Source organism: Xenopus laevis, chromosome 4L, assembly GCF_017654675.1.
Source record: "Xenopus laevis strain J_2021 chromosome 4L, Xenopus_laevis_v10.1, whole genome shotgun sequence".
NCBI lineage: Eukaryota > Metazoa > Chordata > Amphibia > Anura > Pipidae > Xenopus > Xenopus laevis.
In genome coordinates, this window is record NC_054377.1 from 98,441,692 (window position 1) to 98,468,907 (window position 27,216).

At 34.5% G+C, this 27,216-nt stretch overlaps 1 protein-coding gene across 1 annotated transcript in view; it reads right to left on the minus strand.

Moving 5' to 3' along the window:
- The window catches only part of dpyd.L (dihydropyrimidine dehydrogenase L homeolog), a 404,384-nt gene that overhangs the window by 185,567 nt on the left and 191,601 nt on the right, over positions 1-27,216 (minus strand). The window contains exons 10-13 of the mRNA XM_041590529.1: positions 24,865-25,034; positions 23,826-24,036; positions 12,957-13,141; positions 10,214-10,429 (exon numbers count right to left, since the gene is read on the minus strand). Of these exons, the coding sequence (XP_041446463.1) occupies positions 10,214-10,429; positions 12,957-13,141; positions 23,826-24,036; positions 24,865-25,034 (782 nt within the window). The remainder of the gene's footprint in view (positions 1-10,213; positions 10,430-12,956; positions 13,142-23,825; positions 24,037-24,864; positions 25,035-27,216) is intronic.

Consider the following 27,216-nt stretch of genomic DNA (forward strand, 5'->3'; position numbering starts at 1 on the left):
ATTTATGGCTCTTGTATATTATACATAGCAGATTGTAGGAATTAATGATCAACTAACATACTATTAGCAATGTTATTGGCAGGGGAATTTCAATATATGGTAACACTGAGAGAAAACAACTGCATTAGCTTAAATGACCTGTAAGAATGTACAACACAAAATACGTTCTATACCCCATTCTATTCTGTTTACCATTAAAAACTCCACTAATAATTTGTTGCTCCCCATAATATCCCTTTGTTTTGGTATTCAGTGAAGCCTTAAAGTGGCACAGTAATTATTTGGCAAGGACTGAACAGTTTCTCAACATTTTGCATTAACAATCTAAACATTCAGCAAAGAACATACACAAAATCTAGCCTTCAATGTTTTAAAGCAAAGCTATATACACTATGAAGGCACAGGAGGTTAAAAAAAGACAAGTGAGACTTGCTTAACTAGATGATTTAAAGCAAAGTTAACCAATAAAATCCCACTAACTGTGACAAAACCACCCTGCCAGCCCATCCATAGGGAGGCTGCTGTACTCCTGGTCTGCCACCTGGTTTATGGCAACTAAAGATGCCTTCTGGCAGTATCGGACTGGGTCGGCAGGACACCGGGAAAAAACCTGGTGGGCCCCGGTGGCCCAGACCAGGTACTTGTGTGGAAGCGACTTCTGACCTCCCTACCTGGCCCCCGGTGCCGCTGAAAGAGAAAGAAGGTAGGCGCGGGGGGCCAGAGGGCACTTTATGCCTGGGGTGGGGGCCCCGAGGCAGCCAGTCAGACACTACCTTATGGAACCACCCTTACTCCCCTACATCCAAAATACCCCCCTAAAAAGGGAATACTAAGGCAATGGGGAAGAAGGGGCATCCCTTCTAGCATTGTGCCCTGCTTCCTTTGGGCTTCAATATCTTGCACTAGGATCTAAAAGAGTAAAACAGGCTGTCTGCAAGTCTGGATATAAGGCTCTTTATTATTACACTATATATCTGTGCTTTTAAACCAACAGTCAAATCTTAGTTGCACATTAGAACATAAAGTATATTCCACGTTTCCACCCATAATTTTTTAAATGAGGGTTAAAGACTCTCATTTTTCCATTTAACACAAGAGGACACAATGGCACACAATTGGAATTTTCCTTTAAAAAATGTCTTACTGATTCATGTCAACTAAAAGAAAAACCAAAAGCAAGCTAACCGGAGCGTGCTAACATGAATAACAATATTTGGCTTTATAATGTAACAAAACACTTGATATTTTAACGATTAAACACTTGGTAAACAGATTTTTGAAACATAATCACACTAATTATGCAGAGCATCTAGAAAAGATAATCTTTCCCTCATGGCCGTCTTAAACAAAGGCAGTTACAGCTGATTTAAGTATTCTTCCCAGGGAACAAACTCATATTTCTTTTTAGATTACAAAAAGCCTATTAATCAATAAGTAATTGCTTTTGTATAAACTGTTATTCCATCTCTGGTAAAAGTGTAGCAATCATTGTATTGGCCCAACTAAAGGAAAAACTATGTCTACAGCTTATTGAAATACACCATGCATAGGGTTACAGGGTCCATGAAATGCCCACCATGCAATATTTATTGGAAACAATGGAGTACTAACCCAACTTGTGATCCAATGATATGACTGGGTCCTGGGTAGTAGCAAGGGGATTCATCTTTATGTGTGTTTATATATGCAGTGACCCTATGAACAATATTAGTCATAATTTTAGGAGACACGAGAGGGTCTCTAAATTAACATTTTTCTTGCCGGCACAGCTAAGAAATAAAATAAGAGGCTTATAATTCAAATATGATTCAAAAGTGTTCACTCTTCATATAAATCTATCCATTTTCAAAAATGGAAACTAGTGATGGGCGAATCTGTGCCACTTCGCTTCACCGGAAAATTTGTGAATTTAGCAAAAAATTAGTGAAAAGGTGGAAAATTTGCTTAATGCATTGAAGTCAATGGGCCTCAAATAAATTTTGACGCACGTCAAGTTTGACGTGAGCGACTATTTTGTCCAAATGCATTAACATCAATGGGCGTCCGAATAATTTTGACACGCGACAATTTTAGGGTCAGGGCACACAGGCAGATTCAGATAGATTAGTCGCCTGGCAACAAATCTCCTCTTCTTCGCGGCTACTAATCTCCCTGAACTGCCTATGTGCCCTGACCCCAAAATTGTCGTGTGTCAAAATTATTAGGACGCCCATTGGACATGCATTTGGACAAAATAGTCGCTCGTATGAAAATTGTTGCCTCGCTTCAAAACAAAATTGACGTGCGTCATAATTATTTTCTTTTTTCTGGTGAGGCGACTTCGGAAAACAAATCGCGCCTAGTGCCATCCCACCAGCTATTTATATTTTAGCAGGCGGGAATGCAGGGGAGGAAGTTTGGAGAAACCCGAAGAATAGGAGAATTGTCGCCGGGCGACAAATCTCCCTGAGTCTACGTGTGTGCCCTGACGCTAATGAGCGCAACTATTCTGATGCGCATCAAATTTTTGCTGGCAGCAAAACGCTCAAATTTGCCTCAAATTCATGCCTGGTGAATTAATGCACCCATCACTAATGGAAAATATATAAAATTACACTGAAAATCACCTTAGTATTTTGAATATATTTTTTTTCTAAGCAGTCTGGTCATGCACACTTCCTACTACTGATCTGTTTTTATTTCCCGTTAGACTGTTTAGATTCTACTCTATTGCAGACTCACAATAAATAAGAATGGTGCTGTTTACAGAGATATCAACTGGCATTTTGCTTCAAGTCAATGGCCACAATCTGGCATCTACAAATGTCAAAGGAATGAAAAGAATGGGATCCAAAACAATGCACTAAACTTTGGAAATAACAGCAAATACAATCCATCACTGAGTCCATTCCTTTCTTAAATGTGGAGATTTGGACATACGTATGCTGTGCTCATTGGCAAGAACTAGATGAAATATATTAACAACAGATATTCAAACAATATTTAGCTGTCAATCTTGAAAACAACAACAAGGGAGTAATGATGTCAGCAGGACAGGATAATAAAATTTCAAGCAGATGTTCCAACAGGGATCTCATTTTTACTCAGCTCCCTTGGTAAGTATTTAATATCTTTATTATATGCAAGCTAGGCAAATTTGACTTCATCAAAACTGTATTGTGAAATATTAATATTTCATATCATAACAAAACTCCATAGAATAACCTTTCTCATAATAGGAACATCAGAATTTCAAATGTCAAGCCTCTTCATTTGAATACATTTTAAATAGCTTTTTCGGGTGAGCAGTATAAAGTTTGAATTCTCTGTTAAGTAAATGTTCTGTTTAATAAAAGAAAAAAAAAACTATATAGTCAGAGAAAATGTTATTTAAAGTAGTCTTAATTGCAACTTAATACAGAGGAAAATATGGTTACCCAGTTAATATGGCCGTGAAAGGTTAATAGCTAGTTGTAAAATAAGTGCAAATACCACCCACATGACTATAATACATAACTGCAGCATTGATGGAGGCCAACAAAGGTGCTGGCTTTGCTGAATGACATACAAGGCTGAGTGAAGGCATTCCTAAGAGAAGTTAAAACAGATTAAGCAAAGCCTTTAATGTCAAAGATCCACATATAAGATGTTTTCAGAACCAATAATGGGAGCTGCATCAACTGGTTTACATTTCACAAATACATTACGCTTTAAAAATATATAACACTTTTGTACTAACTATGATCTGCCAAAGAGTTCCTATACAAACTATTTTAAAGAATTTTGATACAAGTATAGGATCTATTATCCAGAATACTTGTGACTTGGGGTTTCCCGGATGAGGGATGTTTTAATAATTTAGATCACCAAAACATTTGAATAAAACATTAAATGAACTCAATAAGGTGGTTTTGGTCCAATATGGATCCATATCCATGGTTACCATAATGTATAAGGTACAATTGTATTATTACAGAGAAAAGAAACAATTAAAAACAATTGCTTAAAATTGACTTAGGAAGATGGTCATCCCATAATTGGGAGCTTTCTGGATAACTGGTTTCTGAATAGGGGATTCCACACCTGCACTGTAATATCTTTTTGATCATTCCATTTTTTATTAAAGGAAAACTATACCCCCCAAAAAATGTAGGTCTCTATAGAAAGATATTGCATAAAGCAGCTGATATGTAAAACCCTGCTTCATGTAAACAAACCATTTTCATAATAATATACTTTTCTAGTAGTATGTGCCATTGGGTAATCATAAATAGAAAATTGCCATTTTAAAAAATAAGGGCCTCCCCCCTGGGATTGTACGATTCAGTGGATCCTTATAGCAGTATATTATCTGTTTTTCTTTAAATATTTTTGAGTTGAACACAGTAATATAAGTCTTAGACAAAGGATATGTGGAAAACTGGTTTATTTATCATTATTTCATTATGGCTGGTAGCTGTTTTTTATAATAAAGGGTAAATAATTAGTCTTTGTGGAGCTATGAGGTTAAACCCACTTATTTCTAAACTAAAGATTTAGATGATTGCTAAATTCATTAAGTTCCTAATGCATTAGGAATGACTCAAAAACTAAAGACCTGAGAAATTATTGGAATCTGACATTTACTATTACATAACACTACTTTTTTCAGGTTGCATCACATTGTAAATCTGTGGCTGATGGTTCTGTTTCTCATAATGTTCTGTAGCAGATTCCAATGCTTGCCTCTGGAGGGCAGGTGCCATTTTGTAGTATCCCAAATAATTAAAATTGTATGGGCACAGAGGTGTATTCCCGTATGTCACAAAGGCCACCATGTTCCTCTATATCATTTTCAATTACATTAATTTGAAAATAAAAGTAAGGATGCAATGATGCTGTTGCTTGTCTACTCTGTTGATGAAGCAAATGTTGCTGCATTGTTTTAGCTCATAAGTACTTCTCTGAAACGTTATAAGGAACATTGTTAATGAGATGGTAATATATGTTATATGTATAGGACTTTCTGTAATTTGGATCTCTATACCTTAAATCTACTAAAACATCATTTAAACAGGTTAAGGTTGTTTTATCTCCCATAAATGCTAATTATATCTTAGTTGGGATCAAGTACAAGGTACTGTTTTATTATCACAGAGAAAAGGGAAAGCATTTTTAAAAATCAGTCTGTAGGGATAGTCTTCCTGTAATTCAGAGCTTTCTGGATAATGGATTTCCAAAATAATTCTTTATACAATAAGATAGCTCTTCTCGCTGACACTCTGTATAGTCACCTTAAAACCTCTAGGATCTGGGATCATACTGCCTTAACATGTTGGCTTGTAACATATTTCTGATCCACTGTATTCCAGTTGCAGAAATGTAATATATACATACTGAAATCATAGCATATTTTTGTATCAGTTAAATGAGGTTCAAATAATAAATTAAAGAAAAGGGAGAGAGAAAACATTTCTCTGGCACTGTCACATTGCGGAGTACAAGTAAAGCCACTGCTGCTGATTATTGAAAGTGACAGCCACACAAATCAATGCATGTCACAAGCAGAGTAAAAGCAGATGTCTCTGATTAATCAGAATTGCATGTTCACAAGAGAGGAAAACATCTAAATAAAAGCATTATGCTATCTAAATGTTCTGCCTCCTGCCTATGCTTCACTGTAGAACAAAGAAAAGAGCTTGTGTTTACTCCATTTACTCCATTTACTCCATTTAATATTCACACCCCCCTGCTAAAGACTTCACAAAACATTACATAGCAATAAATTCTGTATAACCATTTTATCTGGTGTTGTTACCTTAACATTTTGGTATTGATTAAAGCATTGATTGGATGATTCTTGCTTACTGGACAATGCATACTTAAACAGCATCCGTTTAATCTAAAAATAGCAATTTCTTATGGCTTAAATTTCCTACAAATTCCACCTGAGAACCACTGCGTACACTTAGGAATAACTTATGCCTTGATGGCGATTATGAACGTCAGCTTCCAGCATCATCTGTCCTCGAGAGTCCATTCTTTTAAGAATGATCATGTAAATGTTTTAAGTGCTAATATATATATATATATATATATATATATATATATATATATATATATATATATATATATATATATATATATATATATACATACATACATATACACACACACAGTATATCCCTGCTGGATGATATATTTAGTCACTAGTTAGACAACTGGCATTATTGTCTCTTAATCCACAGATTAATATGAAAATGGATATTAAAATTGCAATACGGTAATGGAAAAATGAATGCATATTATGTTTTTCCTCATTATCGTGCTTGGGGAAGGAAATCTCATTAGTATGGAACTTGGGAAACCTGAGCCTTTTCAAGTTTTTTTCTTTTTAGCAGGTTAAACAATGGATTTAAGCCCTTTCTGGGTTATAATGACTGATAATTTTAATTTGAAAATTATTATGCAAATTCTACAAATATTTCAATTTCTATTTCAACAACCACTTAGTTATTCCCAAAGCGCATGTACTGTTTCTTAATAAAAAATTATTATTAAAGAACGTTGTTTCCAGTATGATATAGAGGATCACAATTTTTTAGATACATTTTTCTATTTTCTATAAAAACGAAATTAGGGATAATTTAAAAAAAAAAAAATAAGAACACAAAACTACAATAATAATTTTCTGAATCCCTTAGAAAACGACAGTGTCTTTGGGTTTAGTAAAAACTCTCTGAAATCGTCTTTATCTTTCTGGCATAGAGGTTAGACCATCTCATCTTCAAAAAGTCTCAGTTCTACAGTATGGCTACTTAGACAACAAAATGTCAAAAACATGGAAATTAAGTAGAAAAGCAGAAAAATTAAAATGTGAGGGTAGAATATGTGTTTGGTGAGAATAACAGCACAACCCTAGTGCTCTGCAGAATGGTGCACTATAAAACCTCAATTAAGCAGCTAAAAGCTCTGAAAGATCCCCAACAGTGTTTTTAACAGAAAGAAGCACATATGAAATGATGAAGAGCTCTCTATCAATAGCTCTACTAACTTTTGTCAAACTCATTCTGATCCAGCCCAATATGGCAAGCACAAAACAAGCAACCATGTACTTGACATAGCTAAATTTATAGATTAGCTGGTCTGTTTGAAAATAAAATCTGCAAGACAACTTACAGCAAGGCGTAGTAGACCTATCATCAGACATTGCATGAAGTGCCTTGGAGCACTACAGGATAAACTACCAAACAAAAAACCGACAGCTAAATTAGGAGTGACAGTTCAAGACTTGCAAGTAAGAACTGCATGCTTTAGTATGAACAGGAGAATATATCTGGGCACTCAATCTCCGTATCAAGGTAGTGTCTGCGAAGTTATTTTTACTAGACATTGAGGCCTGCATGTTAAGGTACTTCACCAAAACAATTTGCCTGGATTCTCACAGCATGAACGGAGCACAGAGCACATTCAGAAAACCTTAAGGCAAAAACCAGGTCCAATTGAAATACCTAAAGTCATGAAAATGTGATACTTTTAACCAAAAAAGATTCTACAAGCAGCATGGGACAACCCTATTGCACTAGAAGGATCAACTTCAGAATTTTGCACAAACTTGTTTCTTATTACTCTAAATAAAAGGGAAAATGAGGAACACCAAAGCAAAACTAAGAAAACATGGCATCAGGTACAGGTGGAGATTCTCATATAAATTACTGGTCACACACAATGTTTATTCATTCCCCTGCTGAAGGCCCTCAGCGTCTACTGCATGTAGGCAAAACCAGGCAGAAAAGGTCCAAAACAATACCCACCAAATTAAGTTGTAATTTCACTCAAATTCTTCTTAACAGAAAACAATAATAATTTTGCAATTAATGCATGAAATCCAAATTAGATAACATATATATCCATTGGAAACTAGAGGATGCTGAAGGACAAAGGCCAGAAACTGTCCCCGTACACACATATTACAAAACATTCATAAAGGAGCTTATTCCCCATGTCTAAACTGTTAAGGATCTCATACCTTAAAGGAGAACTAAAGCCTAACTAAAGAAGTAGCTAGAAATATTGTACATTATGTTTTGTGCTTCTGTACTAGCCCGAGGCAACCACAGGCCTTTAGCAGTAAAAATCTGTGTCTCTAAAGATGCCCCAGTAGTTCCAAATCTTCTTTTCTGCTGATTCACTGCACATGCTCTGTGCTGCTGTCACTTACTGAGCTTAGGGACCCACTCACAGTATACACACAGAATATAAATGTCACAATATGGGGTAGATTAGTAATTAATACAGATAATTACTACATGGCAGCACAGAAACCAGTGCAATTAGCATCAGAATTTAATAATCAGCCCTGTAGCATCAGCTTATATTACAGGTCAGGCTAATTTTCTGCTTGATAATTTGTTACGACCCATAAGCTTAGCTTTTCAACAGCTGCTCAGAGCCCACTGAGCATGTGAGTGTCACAGACACTTTCCAAGATGGTGACCCCCTGTGACAAGTTTGAAGTCCTGGATCATTGCTGCTATTGACAAGCTGAAACTTTAGGCTGGTGCAATAAGTTCAGTATATAAAACATGGTATTTTTAGTCACATTCATGTTTAGGGTTTAGTTCTCCTTTAAGAAGTGTTTACCTCTCAAATAATATTTTTACATAAAGAAGGGAAAATTCCAGAGCTTTGCTCAAGTTACCACAGTTTATCTTTAAGAAATTCAGATACAAATTATCTGTTTTTGTTATTTGTATTACGTTTTAGCAGAACACTTGAATTCCTTACTGTTGGACATAATACATCCAGACTAGGTGAGCACTGGATTGCAAAATACCCTCTCCTAGGTTCTCCTTAGGGTTTTTTGCAATTGTACTGAACACAAATGTTCATGGAAACATGATATAATATATGACTAATCAGTATAACAATAATATAGGTAGCAATAATATGCAGGTACAATGAGAGTCTGTTATATAGGATACATCATCATGAGTATATAGCACATATTTAATAAAATAAAAACTTTTAATGGAAAATAAAGTGTAAATGCACACTGCATAACAATCTCACAGGTAAACTCATGGGGGCCACTGGTCTGTTATAGGAGGGCCAGAAGCACATCTGAACTGCCCAAGGGTGGGGGCCTTGCTATCTGCAGTATTGTAATTATGGGGGCAGCCAGAGGTCTCTGTACTCTCAATGGAGTGTAGAGACATGTGCCAATTCTTTAAAGTAAGGCGGCAACTTGCAAATAATATTGTTACAGTTGTAAATGACCCCTTGGTTGGTGCTTAAATGTGCTTTGGAGATTACTGTATAACAGCATGTTCATTTAATTAAGAAAATGTTTGAAATGTATAAAAAAGTATTAATATGACATATCACAGCAAATGATATGTTGGCAGTGTGTCACAAATTGCTGCTGAAAATAGTTTTATATATCACACAATCAAAAAGCCATTTTCTGTGAGGGATACCAGGAACTATAGCACAGTAGAAAATCCACATCAATACATTTCCATCATTTATTTTGGTTCTTGTTTAATGCATCTCCAATTAATATTAGTTAATGGCCATTTTACTATAACACCTGAAACACATTTCTTCTGATGTATCTTGATTTTTACAAATCTGCTCTCCAACAAGAAATCTGAATTGATTAATCAAACATTTAAATGGCTCATTCAAACTGATCTACTAATTTGCTTCTCTGTTTCAGAACAGTCAGTATAAAGTCTACAATTCCATTTGATCCAAAGTTAGCTAGAAATCTAACTGCACAGGTTTCACCAAACACAGGAAAAAAAGAAAGGATCATTATGAATCGATTGATTCCAATCAGTCTGTAATGATTTTGGGTTTTACAACATCAAATTGCATTTTTTACTGAATAAGATCAGATCGGAACTTATCCTTCTCAATCAATCGAATGCTGATCAATCAGCTACAAATGCTTCAATTCAATCAAAATTCATAGTACTCATAGGAATTAGAAACCATTTCTATAGGAGTCTACTCATAGACCAGTAATTTGTCTTAAATAATGAAACCCACATGGCTTGGACAAAATTATTTTTAAAAAAAATCAGTGTAAAAATGATTTGATTAAAATAATTTTTATTAATTCCCTAAACAGTTGAAACCTGCAGGATTTCCACTTCAACTTTTGATAAATTAGCACCACAGTTTGTCTATAATTAGGTGTATTCCATTTTCAGTTAAATAATTTTCAGTTAAACTAAAATGTACTTACCTTTTCAAGGGAGAAGGTTTTGGTGAGAGCAAATCCCCATCCTGCTTCAAAGGCTCTACGTATCATTGGGGCACTTGTTGTTGGAGGAGCACTCGCCAAGCCAAAAGGATTTAGGAATTTGAGCCCAACCATTTCCACACTTATATCAACCAAATCAATTGGAGTGTTAAACAAAGGAAGCTCAGGCTTGTTATTGATAGACACTCCATGTAGAGACTATAAAAAAATAAGCAACATTTTAGGTACCAAAACTTCCAGAGCACCAAACTATGCACATACTGCAAGAACACACCTTAATTCAGACTGATTTTTAATAGTAAGTTTAGTACTAAGGGTACAAGCGACCCTACAAATGCAACCAAGTTATAAGGATATATGGTCACGGCTGCATTGACTTGCCAATAGTGCTGATGCAGATGGGTCAAATTTTGTTTTGATGCCACACAGACAACTACAACATAACAAGCAAAATCAACCATTTTGGTGAAAACAGTGTGATGTTATATATTAAAGTGGAGTAATGTGGGGACTAATGGTGAACTATCTGAACCAAACAACAAGAAAAATAAGTGGTAAAGAAAAAGAGTAGAGAGGTGGGTTTGGTTCAGGTAAATGGAAAAGATGCAAGCTCAGACTCATAATGAACAATGCTGCTTTACTAACTAACATAGGTTTGTTCAAATATAGAATATATGCTAGCATGAGCGTTTGCTGTACCCCTAATTCATGTGTAAATACATGTGCATCCATATTTCTAAAGGTTTTTTTTTGCATCAAAGTTAAAATTACATCTTTATACAATCTGTATGAACAATTTTAATTATGAAATGTCTGAAAAATGAACATGTTCCAAATGCTTGCAAATAAAATGCCAGTTAGTCAATAAATTCCACTTTTTGCCGTCGCTATTAATGACTAATGTGTTTCTGTGTGCTGCTCAGATACAGAAAGGAATGGTGTGAAGGTTGCTTAATTATTAATAGTTTTACTGTGGTAGGAAGGTAATAATCAAAGTACTTATTGTGACATCCACAGTATAATGATATCTTTATTCTTGTTGGATGGTCAGTCACTTTTTATGTGGGAAGCATCAGTTTAAATAGATAAACTGTCTCTGTATTTTCCATAGACAAAACCAGTCCATAAAACAAACAGCATACAAGATTTCAGCATTTTCACAGATATTTAAGGAGGATATACAAGGAGAGGGATCGCTGTCCTTTATAAACAATACATTTCTTTCATACTTATTACAGGTATGGGTTCCGTTATCCAAAACCTGCTATCCAGAAAGCTCTGAATTACAGGAAGGTCATCTCCCATAGACTCAAGTTGCTTTTTCTTTGTAATAATAAAGCAGTACCATGTATTTGATCTTAACTAAGATATAATTAATCCTTGTTGGAGGCAAACCAATCCTATTAGGTTTATTTGATGTCTAAACGATGTCTAAACGATTTTTTCTTAACTCAAGGTATATCAATCCAAATTAAGACCCCTTATCCAGAAAAAACCCAGGTCTCGAGCATTCTGCATAACAGGTTCCATACCTGTACTATTTCATCCATTTTTCTTATTGCTCCAAAACCTTTTTTACAATCTTACATTTCCTTACAGACGCTTAAGTCTAAATAGCATTAAAAAAAGCTTTGAACTTGTACAGCATTTGGGTTAGATGGCAAATGCACTTAAATACAGATTTATATCTGCCTGGAGTCATGTAAAATGTAGTGACGAGAGAAATTTTTGGCAAGCATGGATTTGTGGCGAAATTCTGCATTTTTCCAATGACAAAGATTTTCATGAAAACACTAGAAAATTTTGCCACAAAAATTTTTCACTACAAAAGTGCAGCCATTTCGAAAAATTGGAGTGTAAAACAAAGGAAGGTCAGGCTTGTTATTGATAGACACTCCATGTAGAGACTATATAAAAAAAAAAGCAACATTTTAGGCACCAAAACTTCCAGAGCACCAAACTATGCACATACTGCAAGAACACACCTTAATTCAGACTGATTTTAATAGTAAGTTTAGTAAAAAAAAGTCCTTGTGTAAAAGAAGCCAGTGAGTGCAATGTGTTTTGCGTAAAAAAAATCTATGGACTAGAGAAACATAGCTTAGTCTATGGACCAGCTTATGCTTTGGACCAGCATTTGGCTCGATGAGGCCAGTTCATCAGTGTGACAAAGCATCCTTATTCATTTAAGAAAGTGACATTGTTAGTAATAGTCCCCTGCCTTTACTGCTAGACAATTGGCAGTAAGCCAAAGTGTCGTCCACCAGAATGTGAATTGTATAGTTCTTTGCGCTAGGAATAAAGTATATTCCTTTTTTAATATATTCTGTTGTGCAACTCTTTACTTCCTAAACTTTTAAATACAGTTTGTAAAGTGTCACATAGCAATTGTCACAAGCTCTAATTTTTCACTGCAAAATGTGTGTTGCATTTGGTTTCTCCATAAATACCATGCTCCTAGATTAAAATCAGATTAACAAAAGTTCCGTAGAATTTGACCTTTAAAGAAAAGGGATGTGAGGATCAGCCTGATTACTTCTTAAAGCATCACTATCTGCATTTCTGCAAAATGTCAATCCTACCATATGCTTTTTCATAAATTAGTCATTATAGAGAAAGGTATGCACTTGAATAAACCCATTGTATTCCTTTCCTTTGCTTAATTGTAAACATTCATTTTAATGAGACTATATTTTCTTTTGCAGAAAAACAGCACATTATTTACCTGTATATATTTGTGCATATGCCAAGATGCCTGTTTTCCATCATTCACTGACTCCACAGTTGTATTTGCTAAGCCAGCAATGTCTCCACCCACAAAAACTCCAGCTTCACTGGTTTGCATTGTCTCTGGATCAGCTTCAGGAAGGCCCCATCTGTTGAATTTGATTGGTATCATGGCTTCTAGAACTAGAAAGAGAAGAACAAAGTTGTGAATTGATTCTGAAATTAATAAGATGACCCCCTACCTAACGTATACCACAACCTCTGAGAAGAGGATCTGTCTGACATACACAGCATTGAAAATGCTCGTCCTTGAGCATTGATAAGCTCTCTGTACTCCCAGCTCTTAGTTTTGCTGATTTCATTAAGAAGTTAAAGTTACCATTTTTCGAGGTATAAAAAATTCAACATTCGACCTTTCATAAATAACCCTCTTAATAATCAGTTAGAAAGAACTGAAATATAACGGTTGTACATATTTTTTTCAAACATATATTTAATTTACAAAAAAAGCTTTTTTTCTTATCTTAAAAATATCTTTTTTGTTTTTGATATTTTGATATTTGTTTTGACCTTTAAGGTTTCCTTATCAATTACATGTGGATCACCAGGACAGTACATATTGGGTTTTATATCTAAGAAATGGAAATGATGAAAACAGATTAATAACAAGGTTCAATAGGAAAAGTGCAACAAATCCAAAGGATACCTAGAGAAATAATCAGTATTTTAATCCAGTTTGTGCTGTGAATTCATGGCCAATGCCCTTGATTCAAGGATAAGTTATTTTTCCTTGCAAAGTGATATTAGAATAATACAACTGTAAGTTTTCATTTACATGGTACACTTTAATTCATCTGTGGTAAGAATGTTGATCCTTCTGAACACACCAAACCCTTAGGTTGTGTGAACAAACAAATTCATATAATTTTTATAGACATAGACCTTGCAGTGAGGAATTTACCACAGATATTGCTAAACTCCTGAGCAAAGGAGTTACATTAAAGGTGAACCACCCTTTAAAGGTTCCAGACTTAAAAATGAAGATATATCGCCGAAAAATTTGCGAATTTCCAGCGAAATTCGTGAAACGGCGAAAAATTCACGAAACGGCGCCGATAACTGGTTAACATTCAGGTGGATCAACAAAGAGATTTGGGAATACCATATTATTATTTTTCCCATTTCTTTACTGTAACTGGAAGAATGATTGGCAGCAAGATTGAAGATGATACTAAATTGTACAACACAATACGTTCCATGCAGGATGCTGCCTCTGTACAAAGCAATTTTACTAATCTGGAAAACTGGGCAGCCAACTTGAAAATGAGGTTAAATGTTGATGAGTGCAAAGTTATGCACTTTGGCAGAAATAATAAATGTCAGTTATACACTAAATGGTAGTTGGTTGAGGATTTCCTTAATTGAGAAGGATTCTGGTTTTTGTAGATTAGTTGTCTAATTCCAGGCACTGTCATTTCATTGCTATTAAAGAAAATAAAGTACTTGCATAAAAAAAGGCATTAATTTATTCTCTAGACATAAATGAGCTAGAGAGAGTGCAGAGATGTGCAACTAAACTGGTTTAAAGGACTGACAATTTAAACTATGATGGTAGACTGTCAAGGTTGGGGTTGTTTGATCTCCCTTTAGATTAGAAGAAAAGAACGTTCATTTTAAGTCATCTTGACAGTTAAGACAGTGAAGTTGTGGGATGCCCTGCTGGGAGATGTTGTTATGGCAGAATATATTAATGCCTTTAAGAATGGCTTGGATGTATTAATGGACATAATATCAAAGGCTATTGTGATTATAATCTACCATTAGTGTGTATATATTTATGTATGTATATATATATTTATATATATATATATATATATATATATATATATATATATATATATATATATATATATATATATATATATATATATATATATATATATATATAGTTTATATATGATATTGTATAGATAGGTTGGTATGAGTGTGTGTGTGTATTTTATATATATTTGAAGGGTTTGAACTTGACAGACTTTGGTATTTTTTCAAACTTTTTTCAAAAAACAAAAACAAGCAACAGCCCTTTCTGATGTTGATAATGCTTTTATGTCTTTAATTTCTATCAATATAGTGCACACATTAACAATATCAGCATTATGAAAATCAAGTAATATTCTCTCTTTCAAGTATACTTTCAAGGCTGCACAGAAGTAGTACACCCATACAGTTATAACAATCTGCAATGAGAAAAATAGTTTCTTATAAACCCAAGATCAAAGAATATAGGTATTCAATGGAAAAGAAAATGTTTGTTTTTGTTTACCAGTAATATTGATGTGGCTTCAGTGAAGTCTAAGAAGACCAAGTTCCATTTGCCATACATAGCCTTATAATTGAAGAATAGAAATTATGTTTTAGATGAATATGCTTTACCTCACATAGACTTTTATCTTTTATACATGATGTAAAATAAAGACTTTTTGTACTATTTAAAAATTTGGCCTCCTGGATTCTACTGATTGGCTAATTTTGGTGTTCTGGAGTGGTGCCTGCCCGCTATTCCAGTTTTCTATGTCTTACCTCACATATGATAGGACCCAGCAATTGTTTTCATTTAATACATACCTTTTTTGGCCTTGAAAGCTATGTCAGATGAGTGACCTTGCTTTACATACACACCACTTTCCTTTAATCTAATATTTGTGTTGAGATGTAAAAATACAAGAATGCTAAAGTTTACAATGAATGCAATAAATATATAGAAAGTTACTTTGCCAATGTTTGCCAGTTTGTAAACGGCTTAAAATATCTTATGGGCACAAATGTCAGCCAGATTTGCACCTAGTGTTGTGCTTAGTATTAAATGAGGCAAACAGTGTGGTCTGAAAGAACTACCAATTGGTCTGAAATAATATTTTTCTGTGATAATCACAATCTTCATTAAAAATGCAGTGGAGGTAATAACACAAATGTCAAAAGGTTTGTAAAATGGCTAGTCACCAGGGATGAACAAAATAATTGCCATAGATATACTGGCAGCATAAGCTGTGAATTCTCCCATGGCATTTTTTTTGCCAATGTGCAGCTAAAATTCACACCAAATATTTGAGTAGGAATTGCAAGTAGGAGATGCAATGCTTGTGTAAAACAGGAGTTTGTGCCTGCTCCACAAAAGCATTGCCCACAGAAATAGCAGAAATAGCCAAGGCAAGCAGGAGACATTCAGATTGTATCTCTTGCTTGTCCGGACAATCAAAGCAAAATGCAAAACAATTCACAAACTCTCCATGTTTTTTTCAAACTCACAAGTGAAGCAAATCTCATCAGATTTGCTCAACACTACTAGAAACCCAAATCAACAAATCTGCATATACTGTAGCATTGACTGGTCAAACAACTGGTGCAAACTTTTCAACTTAAATTTCATTGTCACCGTTGTGCACCATTTACACATTTTTTCACTTTCTCTTTATACAGCATGTTTGAACATAATGACTTGAAACCCACTGAAACTGGCTTTGAGTATTTTTGTTGTAAAGAACGCACTTTTGTTAGTGTTTGTATTTCCACAGGAAAAAAAATATAATAAGTATTTTAAATATATATCATGAAAATGTCTAAAATTTTGAAGACTAAGTTTGAGAGTACAATAGTAGTACAGGTATGGGACCTGTTATCCGGAATGCTCAGAACCTGGGGTTTTCCGGATAATGGATCTTTATTTAATTTTTATCTTCATACGTCAAATCTACTAGAAAATAATTTCATAGTTATATAGTTACATAGTTAAATTGGGTTAAAAAAAAGACAAAGTCCATCAAGTTCAACCCCTCCAAATGAAAACCCAGCATCCATACACACACACCTCCCTACTTTTAATTAAATTCTATAAACCTATATCTATACTAACTATAGAGTTTAGTATCACAATAGCCTTTGATATTATGTCTGTCCAATTAATCATCCAAGCCATTCTTAAAGGCATTAACTAAATCAGCCATCACAACATCACCCGGCAGTACATTCCACAACCTCACTGTCCTGACTGTGAAGAACCACCTCAAATTTCAACATTAATTAAACCCAAAAGGATTGTTTTGCTTATAATAAAGATTAATTATATCTTAATTTGTATCCAGTACAAGGTACTGTTTTATTATTACAAAGAAAAAGGAAATAGTTTTTAAAAATGTCGATTATTTCGATAAAATGGAGTCTATGGGAGATGGCCATTCTGAAATTCGGAGTTTTCTGGATAACAGATTTCCGGATACTGGATCCCATACCTGTATTGTTGACAGAGTTTACATTAAAATGGTAACCGGCATGCATATAGTCATTCATGATAAAATATATAGAACTGAGGTGTAGATAAATCAGTAATGCAACATAATTTAGGAATATCTGCAGTCAAGTCAAAAACTTGGTTGAAAAGCAACGTTACAAAGCTTATTGCAAAAATAATAGGGCATTTATTAGTTTAGGTATATGATATTTTACCATGAAAAGTCATAATAAAAAGTTTATTATTAAACAAACTTCATGAATAAATCGAAGGTACTCTTCTCTATTAGAATGAGGTTTACTTGGTAACTGGCAAAACATTTACATAGAGAAGAAGTTGATCTTAATATGTTGGAGTGCTTGGGATTTTTTATTTGTAAATTAGTAATCTTGTTGATACTGGCAATCTACAGTAGATTTAACAGAAAACAAAAATGCCTTTTACTATTATGTTATTTTTATTGTTCATATAAAACAGTTTCTCGTTTGTAACCAGTTTTATTTTTTAGGAGAGGCTTTGTCTTGATGTTACCTTAACAAATCCATATTACATGCATACCATTTGTGTTTGTGTTTATTTGCTTGCTACGTAGACTAGAACCTGTTCACAGGCAGCTGTCACACTTTTAAATTTGGTGTGTGGTAGTTTTACCCTATGTAGTATGGTTTAATACTCGATAAATGCAATGTAAGATTTTTTTATTTACTTTGCTGTGGCAAATCTAATTTTTTATTTAAAATACTGTCACTTGATAATGTTTATTGGGGCTGGCAGGTAACCACTGATAAGTAGCGATGGGCAAATGTATTCGCCAGTCATTAATTTGTGGCAAATTTCTGCATTTCACCACATGCGAATTGTTTCGCAAAACTGCTGTGAAAATTTTCTGCAACAAAAGAGTTGCTTGTGTAAAAAATTGATTTTGATGCCCTTTGACTTTAATGCAATTTGACAAAAAAGTCGCACATGTAAAAATTGTTGACCGTGTAAAAATTATTGTGCGTCAAAATAATCTTAAAGCCCACTGACTTCAATGCGGTTTGCAATTTTTTTCTTTGGTTCACAAATTTTTTTCGAGTCTTGCTAATTTTTCGGGGAAGTGGAACAGATTCACACATCACTACTGAAGTTTGGTTACTAAGGGACAGAATTAATAATGATGGAACGGGGGATCCAGAAGAACACCAGCATTTGTGAGATTGCTCTCAACAGTTCATTTGTAGCTCACAGTGCTGAGCATTAACAATCATTCAAATCGTGTATCGCATGTTGAGATGAAAGATTATAGCAAGATTTACCTTTTAGAAAATATATTTTTGAAGTAGTTATTGGTACATAAATATATAACTATGGTTGATAAATTAGCAAGTATAACTGCTGTTTTGAGAGAAATGACAGCCTGCCATTTGCAAACATATTAGTTTACTCGTCTTTGTGTTTTTACTATTCTTTGCTGTAAAACTTGAAACTTACCCCATTATACATTCAGTAAAATCCTCAGTCTAAGTTACTGGATCATAATATCAACACAAACAAAGGGATGAATTTGATCTGAGAATTCAAAGCTTTTAACTTTAAATGAATTTATCTAACGGACCTATCAGCTTGAAAAATTCAATAAATATCATTCAATATGGATATGTCATTGTTTGGGACTTTAAGATTCCTTATCCAAGACCAGCCAAAAGAATGATTAGCCTGGAATGTTGCTCCCTATAGACGTTGATAGAAATTGTAATGTAAAAAAAAAATAATAACTATAGATATTCATAAACTATCAGATTATCCTTTGCGATGATCATTTCCAAAACTATTAAAGGAGAAGGAAAGTCTTTTTGTGCTTGGGGGTGCCAGAAATTAGGCACCCCCAAGTGATTGCATTTACTTACCTGACATACCGGGCCAGTGCTCTTATCAGCAGAAAACTGCACTGGCCCAGTGTTCTTCTAGCGAGCGCCACAGAGCGATTCTCTTCCTGGCGAATTTGAAAAATGAAGAAGCAAGGAAGATGATCGCACCTTGGTGCTCGCTGGTAGAACCCGTTGATGCAGTTTTCTGATGATGGAAGCATTGGCCCGGGGTTTCAGGTAAGTAAATATAACCACTTGAGGTGCCTAACTCTTGGCACCTCCAAGGTAAAATGACTTTCCTTCTCCTTTAAACATCAATCATAATTCAGTCCATTTTTTTCATAACTCTGCTCCATGGTGTTTATCTCTAGACATGCTTTCATTGTCCTTTTAAAAAATAAACCCTTTCGGAGCTGAAACTGTTTATCAGCATGTTGTAACAATTGAAGATTAAATGAAAAGACACAAACATAAATCCACAAAAGTAATTTGAAATGAAAAAAAAAATACAGCAACAGTATTTTTAATTAACTAAACAAATGAAATGAAAAAAGCATCCTAAATGAATTCTTAAAGCAAAGCTATATGTGTTTGACTGCCATGACTAATTATGTATCCATGTAATGTGTGTTCAATTTAGTCTTATTTAAATAACAGAAATGCTCATTAACTGCAGAATTTCTGTGAAGCATCAGCAAGCAATTTAATGATTTCTGTGTTTAAACATTTTCTTATTCTCCTACAATTTTAGTTTTCAGAATTATTCAACATTTTTGATACCTACATTTAAACTTTTTAATTGGTAAATATTGTGTTTTTAAAGTGTGAATGCAATGGGATAAAAACAGTATGCAAGTAACATTTTTCAGCTTTTGGCAGAAAGCTTTTTGAAACTCTTTCAGATGTGAACATATGTAGGGTATAAAAAACTTTAAAAAAAAACAGTGTGAATGGCATAGTGCAAGACTATGGGGTATATTTATCAAAAAGTGACGTTAGAGATCGACCACAGTTCACTAGAGTGAAATTCCACCACTCTCCACTAATTTCTATGGGCTTTTGAAAGGTGCAGCTATCAAAGGATGAACTTTCACTTTTGCCCATTGATAAATACTATTGCATTCTTGTACTTTTTCAAAAATCCCATAGAAATTAATGGAGAGTGGCAGAATTTCACACTAGTGGACTGCGGTGATCTCGAACTTCACTCTTTGATAAATATACCCCTATGCCTCTAAGTGGGATGCACATTAATAATTAGTTTCACTTTTGCAATGCAAGATTTTGACTATGGGCACATGAAAATAAAGGCACTTTGTATTGATTTTGGATGTACAGGTTATGTTTCATCTAGTGCACTGTGTTTCAGATATTTTGTGTTCAAGCTCATACTGAAAATTGACAGACCAAAAATCCAATTATAATTACATATATATGTGTTTACATATATATGTGTTTACACCACTCTGTTTCACCTGGTTGTAAGGTAAATTAGTATGGATTGCACAAAAAGACCAACATGTCAGGGGCCTTGCGGCTCCAATTATGGTGAAGTCTGGACCAAGGAGGACTCAGGTAAAGTCCAGTTCACAGTAGCTAAAGGGGTCGGGAATTCAGGCAAAATATCAGAAGGCTGGCAGCAAGGATCATCTTCAGGAACAAAGCAGAGAGTCAGAAGTCCAATAATCAGAAATTTAGGAATTATAGCGCACCCAGAACACTAGCAACTTGGCATCTATTTATTTACATTTTCGTGCCAGATGCAGCACACTGATGTCAATGCACCGGCAATGCAACCCACATGGCAGCCATGGGCGCCGCCATCTTGGATGCAGCACCAAATCAGACGGGAGCGTCATCAGGCACTCCTGACACAACAACACTGGGTTTTGTTTTAATCCAAAAACTTGTATATACAGCCAAAAACTCTCTTTTTTACATTCAGTGTTTTTGTTGTGCAATATACATATTTGTACACATACATTCAAAACCTTCATCAACCATTCAACCCCATCATCATCTTGGTAATGGACTCTGGGAGATGAGAACCCTCTGCTTTTCCCATTCTAGAATCAACAGGACTAGATTTGTGGCAAGGACAAAAAGGCCTGGGCCTAGGGCAGCATGCCATCCAGCCACATTCTACAGAGTAGTGGGGATGCCCAGCACAGGGGGGGGGCACACTCTGACTAGGGCACAAGGACCCTGTGGCCTAGGGACACCAAGGTGGAAATCCGGCCCTGAAAATCAATCACATACCACTGAAATGCAGAGAGACCACACAAAGGAAGCATAAACCTATTTACGCTCTATTAATCTATATAGAACATATAGAATTACCAGATATGGATGGAAGATATGTAGATCAAATCTAGAATATGCTTTGCTATATGCAACTGCAGTTTACTGCCATGTTTATTGTTTTACTGAGCAATTTTCCCAATGAAACGTTGTCCGCAAGTTGTAAATGCACATATAACAAAATAAACTCATATGGTGACCAATACTTCATCTTAACATCATGCTTTTAAAAACATCTACAGAGTAGTAACTAAACAATGAAAAAAATGTAAATGTCATCAAGAAGACATGTAGATGAGAACGGTCATATTACTGATTTAAATAAAATAATCACAGCCTTTTATAATCTCCAGTGTGCTTTAGGCATATTTCTCTCCTCGTCTCAGGCTTATACTAACACAGTGCCATCCGATATTAACTGTATTATGGTAATCTGCATGCTGGAGTCGCAAACAGCAATAACACAAGTATTTCTAGCATCTGTCTCTTTTACACAATGCTTTGATAGAGCCACATACATTCTGCCAATAATGTCTTACAAAATCTCCTTGTTAACATAACTTTTAATCTTTTCTCCATATTATAAGGGTATTGCATACTTGTACTACTGGAAAGAGAACACCTGTTTATGTACAGTCAGTCTGGGAAAGGCAGATGCACTACCAGATTGTCCATATGGTTATGCGAATGATTCATCAGTGGCCTGGAAGGACGAACATTTCCTTATATTATCTCAATGCTGCAATTTTTTTTCCTGAAGATTGAAGCTTGGCAGAAAGCTACGATTCTGCAAGTCTCAGATAGATAAAAGCAGAGTGGCCAATATACAGTAATAGAGTGTCCGTTGGACATGTAAGTTCATTGATTCATTTGCAATCAGTTGATTAAGTGCAATAAGATAAATAAATGGCCTGCTTTTTACTTTAAAAGAAAATTTTCTAATAGATATATTTCAGCTTTTAATAAAACAGCACAATGAGACCAAAATTGTATCTTATGCAACAAATAAAACACATTTTAAAAGAATCAGAGGCACAAGATTATAAAGTTTCACATGTACAAACCCAAACAGCATGTCTACAAAATTATTTGTTTCTACATCAGAGATTGTTAGTTTTGATATATGCTTGCAGCTTTGTCCTGTGTTGTATGTACAAATCAAAGAGGGAAATGCAATAACAAACAGATGTTTCATTAATCAAATTTCCTTCTGAACCTCAAGATAAAAAGTAACAATATTAACTATGATCCTTTAGTATCATCCCATAATGTCAGAAAATTATTTTGTTCTGCATAAAGTAGACGAGAGCTGCTTATTTTGTTTGCTTTTTTATGTTAAGATGAAAAAGAAGAAAAAAGCAAATAAAAAACAAAAGAATCCAGTGTTTCCAGTGAAGGAATGAGTTGCTTACATGAACATTAAAACATGACAGCTTTGTTTGCTTGTATTCTGTTATCTAGTAATACAACAGTGGAATATGCAATATGCCAAAGATTTCTGATTAGTTTTACCAAATTTTTATTTATAAAAGAGGGAAGGGTCCTTGAAATGTGAAACAGCTTCAGCAAGCCTTTGAAAATCATTTTTATCAAATAGTAATTTTTGAAATCATTATAATTCAACCCTGGTCAATATCCAGATGAATATATTGGAAGAGGAAAGACTGAAGAAAACAATCAATACATATGCTTATAAGCTGTGAGACCACAACAGTGTTTTTTTAACAGATAGCAAACCAAGCATGTATTCTCAGCTGGCTTCTAACATTTGCACTTTTCCTTTTCAGCATATATATTATACAGTCAGATACAGCATTAGATTGCATACTGTGAGTTCCTTTAATTCCATAATTTTCCAGTACAGTACTAACTCAGTAGGGCTCATTTACAAAATAAGGGCAATGTGCAAAAACAAATTAACTTTTCTTTTAAACTTAAAATGTAACATTTTATGCAGATTTACAGCATCAATGTAGGTACCTGCTGAACAATGTGCACCGCAAATTACACTAAATTCACCAATGCTGACTGTCTGATTTTGTAAATTGTGAGTAAATTGCAGTGCACAGCTTTCTTTAAGGGCTCTTACTGATGAGTGGTTGAAGCTGCGCTCCCCTGCTTTCCGTTTTTCAACGTTCAGCCGCAGGGGAGCGCAGGAATAGACGCATTATGTTTTTTCCAATGGGGCTGCGGCTGAACGCAGAAAAACGGAACGCAGGGGAGCGCAGCTACAACCGCTCATCAGTAAGAGCCCTAATGCATTTATGCGCAAATAGAGTCACTACAATGGTGGTTTTTAATAATTGCAGCAAGCACTACCTACTACTCCTTTTGTGAATATTGTCATACCATGAACCATTTGGAGTCTATTTAGCATGTTACTTTCATACAGTACATGAACCCTTATGTGTAAAGTAAATTTGTGACTTACCTGCAGAATCTGTTAGCACAGAACCAAACGCACTGATAACCACTTCTGCTTTCAGCTGAATTTTCTGATCTTCATCCTCAATCCAGTTTCCATCATCGTCTTGTTCTGTACGAACAAACTCCATACCACTTATTTTCCCACCTTTTAAAGTCACTTTACGAGGAGAGAGGAAAGGAAGGAATTCACATTTTTCTTCTTTTGCCAGCTCCACCTGCAGAGCAGCAAAATAAAAATACTCTTTAATGCATACGTTTCAAATGGAACATAATGGCAATATTAAAGGAGATATTTTGTTTTAAAATACAGCCTCTCAACTATTACTAGAGACTCTTAAAGTGGTCCAATATAATTATTTTATAAAATTAATTGAAAGTGCACAAGCAAATGGTTTTATATAAATAAATCAAGTGTTGGAAACCAGGTGGAACTGGTACTGCATCCAGTAAATATCCTGATATCGAAGATGTCAACGTCACTCCAAGTTCCAGTCTTTAATTATTTTGATGTGTCACTGTCTTTTTCATCTTCATCAGGCTTAAAGCTGCTTATGCCCTGATAGAGATGTAAGCTTTTATCAGTTTAGACGGGCTACTGTCACATGTAAGCCACTAAAAACAGATCTAGTTGATAAATAGTAAGAGGCTTCCAGTTTCGACTCTCTGTTTTGAAAATATTATTACTTTTACAAAAGGAGTGTTTGGGAAACTACTTTGGCTACAGTACTTTAAGAATTTAATTTTGTATCTGTACATTGCAAGTAGAGTGACATTTCTTTCATAGTTTATGTAAATAAGGGTTCTGTTTGAACACCAGTTTAAATAATGTTTGTTTTCTTTAAAAAAAAAAAAAAAAACTATGTAAACATGAAATAAAGGTTTGATATTTTTTTTAGTTGAAACTAATATAAATTAGAGTGCTTTCTAAAAATAGGTAGTGTTTCATACAACGGAAAAATAAAAGAAGGGAGACATACTCTGATGTGTAACTGATGACACTTCTGCAATATGTAGAGAATTATAAACACATTTGTCCAATTTACCTCTTCAGGAACTGCCCGTATGTTAGTGAATCCTTTTCTGAACACCACAAAAACCCTGCGAGCACCACAACGCAAGGCAGAAGTTGCACAGTCAAATGCTGTATCTCCAGCACCGAGTACAATGACTGCTCCTTTAATGGATGGAAGTGGAGAGTGGCATGCACACATACCTGTAAAGCAGAGAACAAAGAAGCTAAGCCACATACTGTCACTTTATTTCAACAAAGTGCAATATTTTACAGTACCAAGAATTTTGTTTTATGGATGAATTATTGGGATTTTCTTTTGTGCATATACTGTATTAGCCTTCTAGAATAATTACTAATATTCAGTTACATTGTATTGGGCAGTGTCGGAGTCATACTTTTATGGTGCCCTATCATAAAATAACTATCATTGTTACAAAAGCCCTTGTGGGTGTTTTTACATACAGTACATGTGCTAATTATTCTCCTGCCACATTTTTCAAGCTGCCACTACTATTTTTAAAACTGCATCATATGGAGGTCCTCAGTTTACATACCGGTTTCTGCTTTCTGTGTACATAAAACACAGACAATATACAATATGTTCATTTCTAAAAAATCAACCAATAATCAATACAAGTCCAATAAAAAGAAAATGTGTACCATGTAATTGTTTTCAAATAGATTTATAAAGTATGTTTTTATTATTTTCATTTTCATTATTTTTAATAATCTAAGAACATTTGACTAGTTTACCCATGACAACAGTAGTTTGTGTGTCTTGAGAGTGAAAATTCTGAATAATCAATTTAATCAGCATATCCTATTTGGTAATTCCATGATTATATACATACCCCCCCTTTTAATTAGCATTTTTTTAATGAAGAGATAATACAGGAAACAAAACAAATATAGAACATATAGCTTCATTTTTTTTTTATGTAATTACAAGGTTATTTCATTCAAAGCCATTAAATATTTAACAGATTGTAGATTAATGCAGGGAAAACTCACAATTACATTTATTCATTTTCATGATAATAATTTACAGAGCTACACATCTCATGCATATTTCAGTCAAATGGTTAGCCATGTTCCCATTACAGCTGTCATTTGGCTCTATGGTCTACAATATACTTGAAAAACTCAAAGCAAATTCCACTGTACAACAGTATTTAAGTTTAACAACTGTCAAGATTGAACAACATTATTGCAAAGCAAAATAAATATTCACCCAAGTATGTAACATGCTATCAATCAGACAGTTGCTTAGGGGATAAGGATTATAGTTCAGATCATCCAGTCCAGTGCTATAATTTAGTTTTCATAAAACTCCCCACTCACAATGACAAGAAGACCAAGATTTTGTATGCATGTGTAGTCGGGGCCTTTAACCCATGGGAAGGAGAGGTAATATAACTCTCATTTTAAAAACAACCAGGGGTTTCTAGTTTAGCTGGTAAATGAAACAATATTTGTTCAATTCAACAACTTTTAATAGGAAATAGATGTTCGGTGTATGATTTGCAGAATGGAATTTTAATGTGAAGAGGAAACAACAAAAACTATTGTGGAAATGCCCACTATTAAAGTAGCTTAAATGGGAAGCAGCCATTGGCTAGTTTAGCTCTTTATTTTATTAACATTTCTCTTTAATGCTGTGCCAACCTTAGCTCATGAACAGGTTCTATAGACCATACTTGTACCAAATACAACTGTGTTTTGGAGGGTGGTTTGAAAAACAGAATTTTCCAGTTACCAGTATAAATCCAGCAAAAAAGTAATGATTTCTATACCAAATATGATCGAAGTCCAAAGTATTTTGAATACTTGTAATCAATAACCATTTACAATAAACATGACAGTTGGGAGTTGGTTAGTGCCATATATAAGTAAAGAGATTATAGTCATGTGTGGTGGCTTAAGCCCTGCAGCACATTCCTTGATTTGTAAGAAAGTGTTTGTGTTCTACTAAAACTTTGAACATGCCCAGTATATCTTTTTTTTAAGTATATTTTATATACAATGATAGCAAAATGCTATTAGATTAATTATAAGAGAGATCCATAACATTTCAAAGGATGTAATTATGCTTTAAAACACATATAGAATTAAACCATCAAGATACAGGGAGTCCTCGAGTTACATACACCCGAGTTACATACAACTCACACTTACAGACAGGGGGTTATTACAGTAACATATTATTGTGTGTTTAATTTTGATTAGCATTTTGCTTTAATAAACCACCTGCCCCAATCGCCCCCTGGCATGTGTTGCCTACTGCAGAGCAAAGAAAGGTAAAAATAAATACTATTTTAAAATAAACATCTGCATTTAATAAGTAAGTATATATGTTTCAACATACTGTACATACAAATTCAAC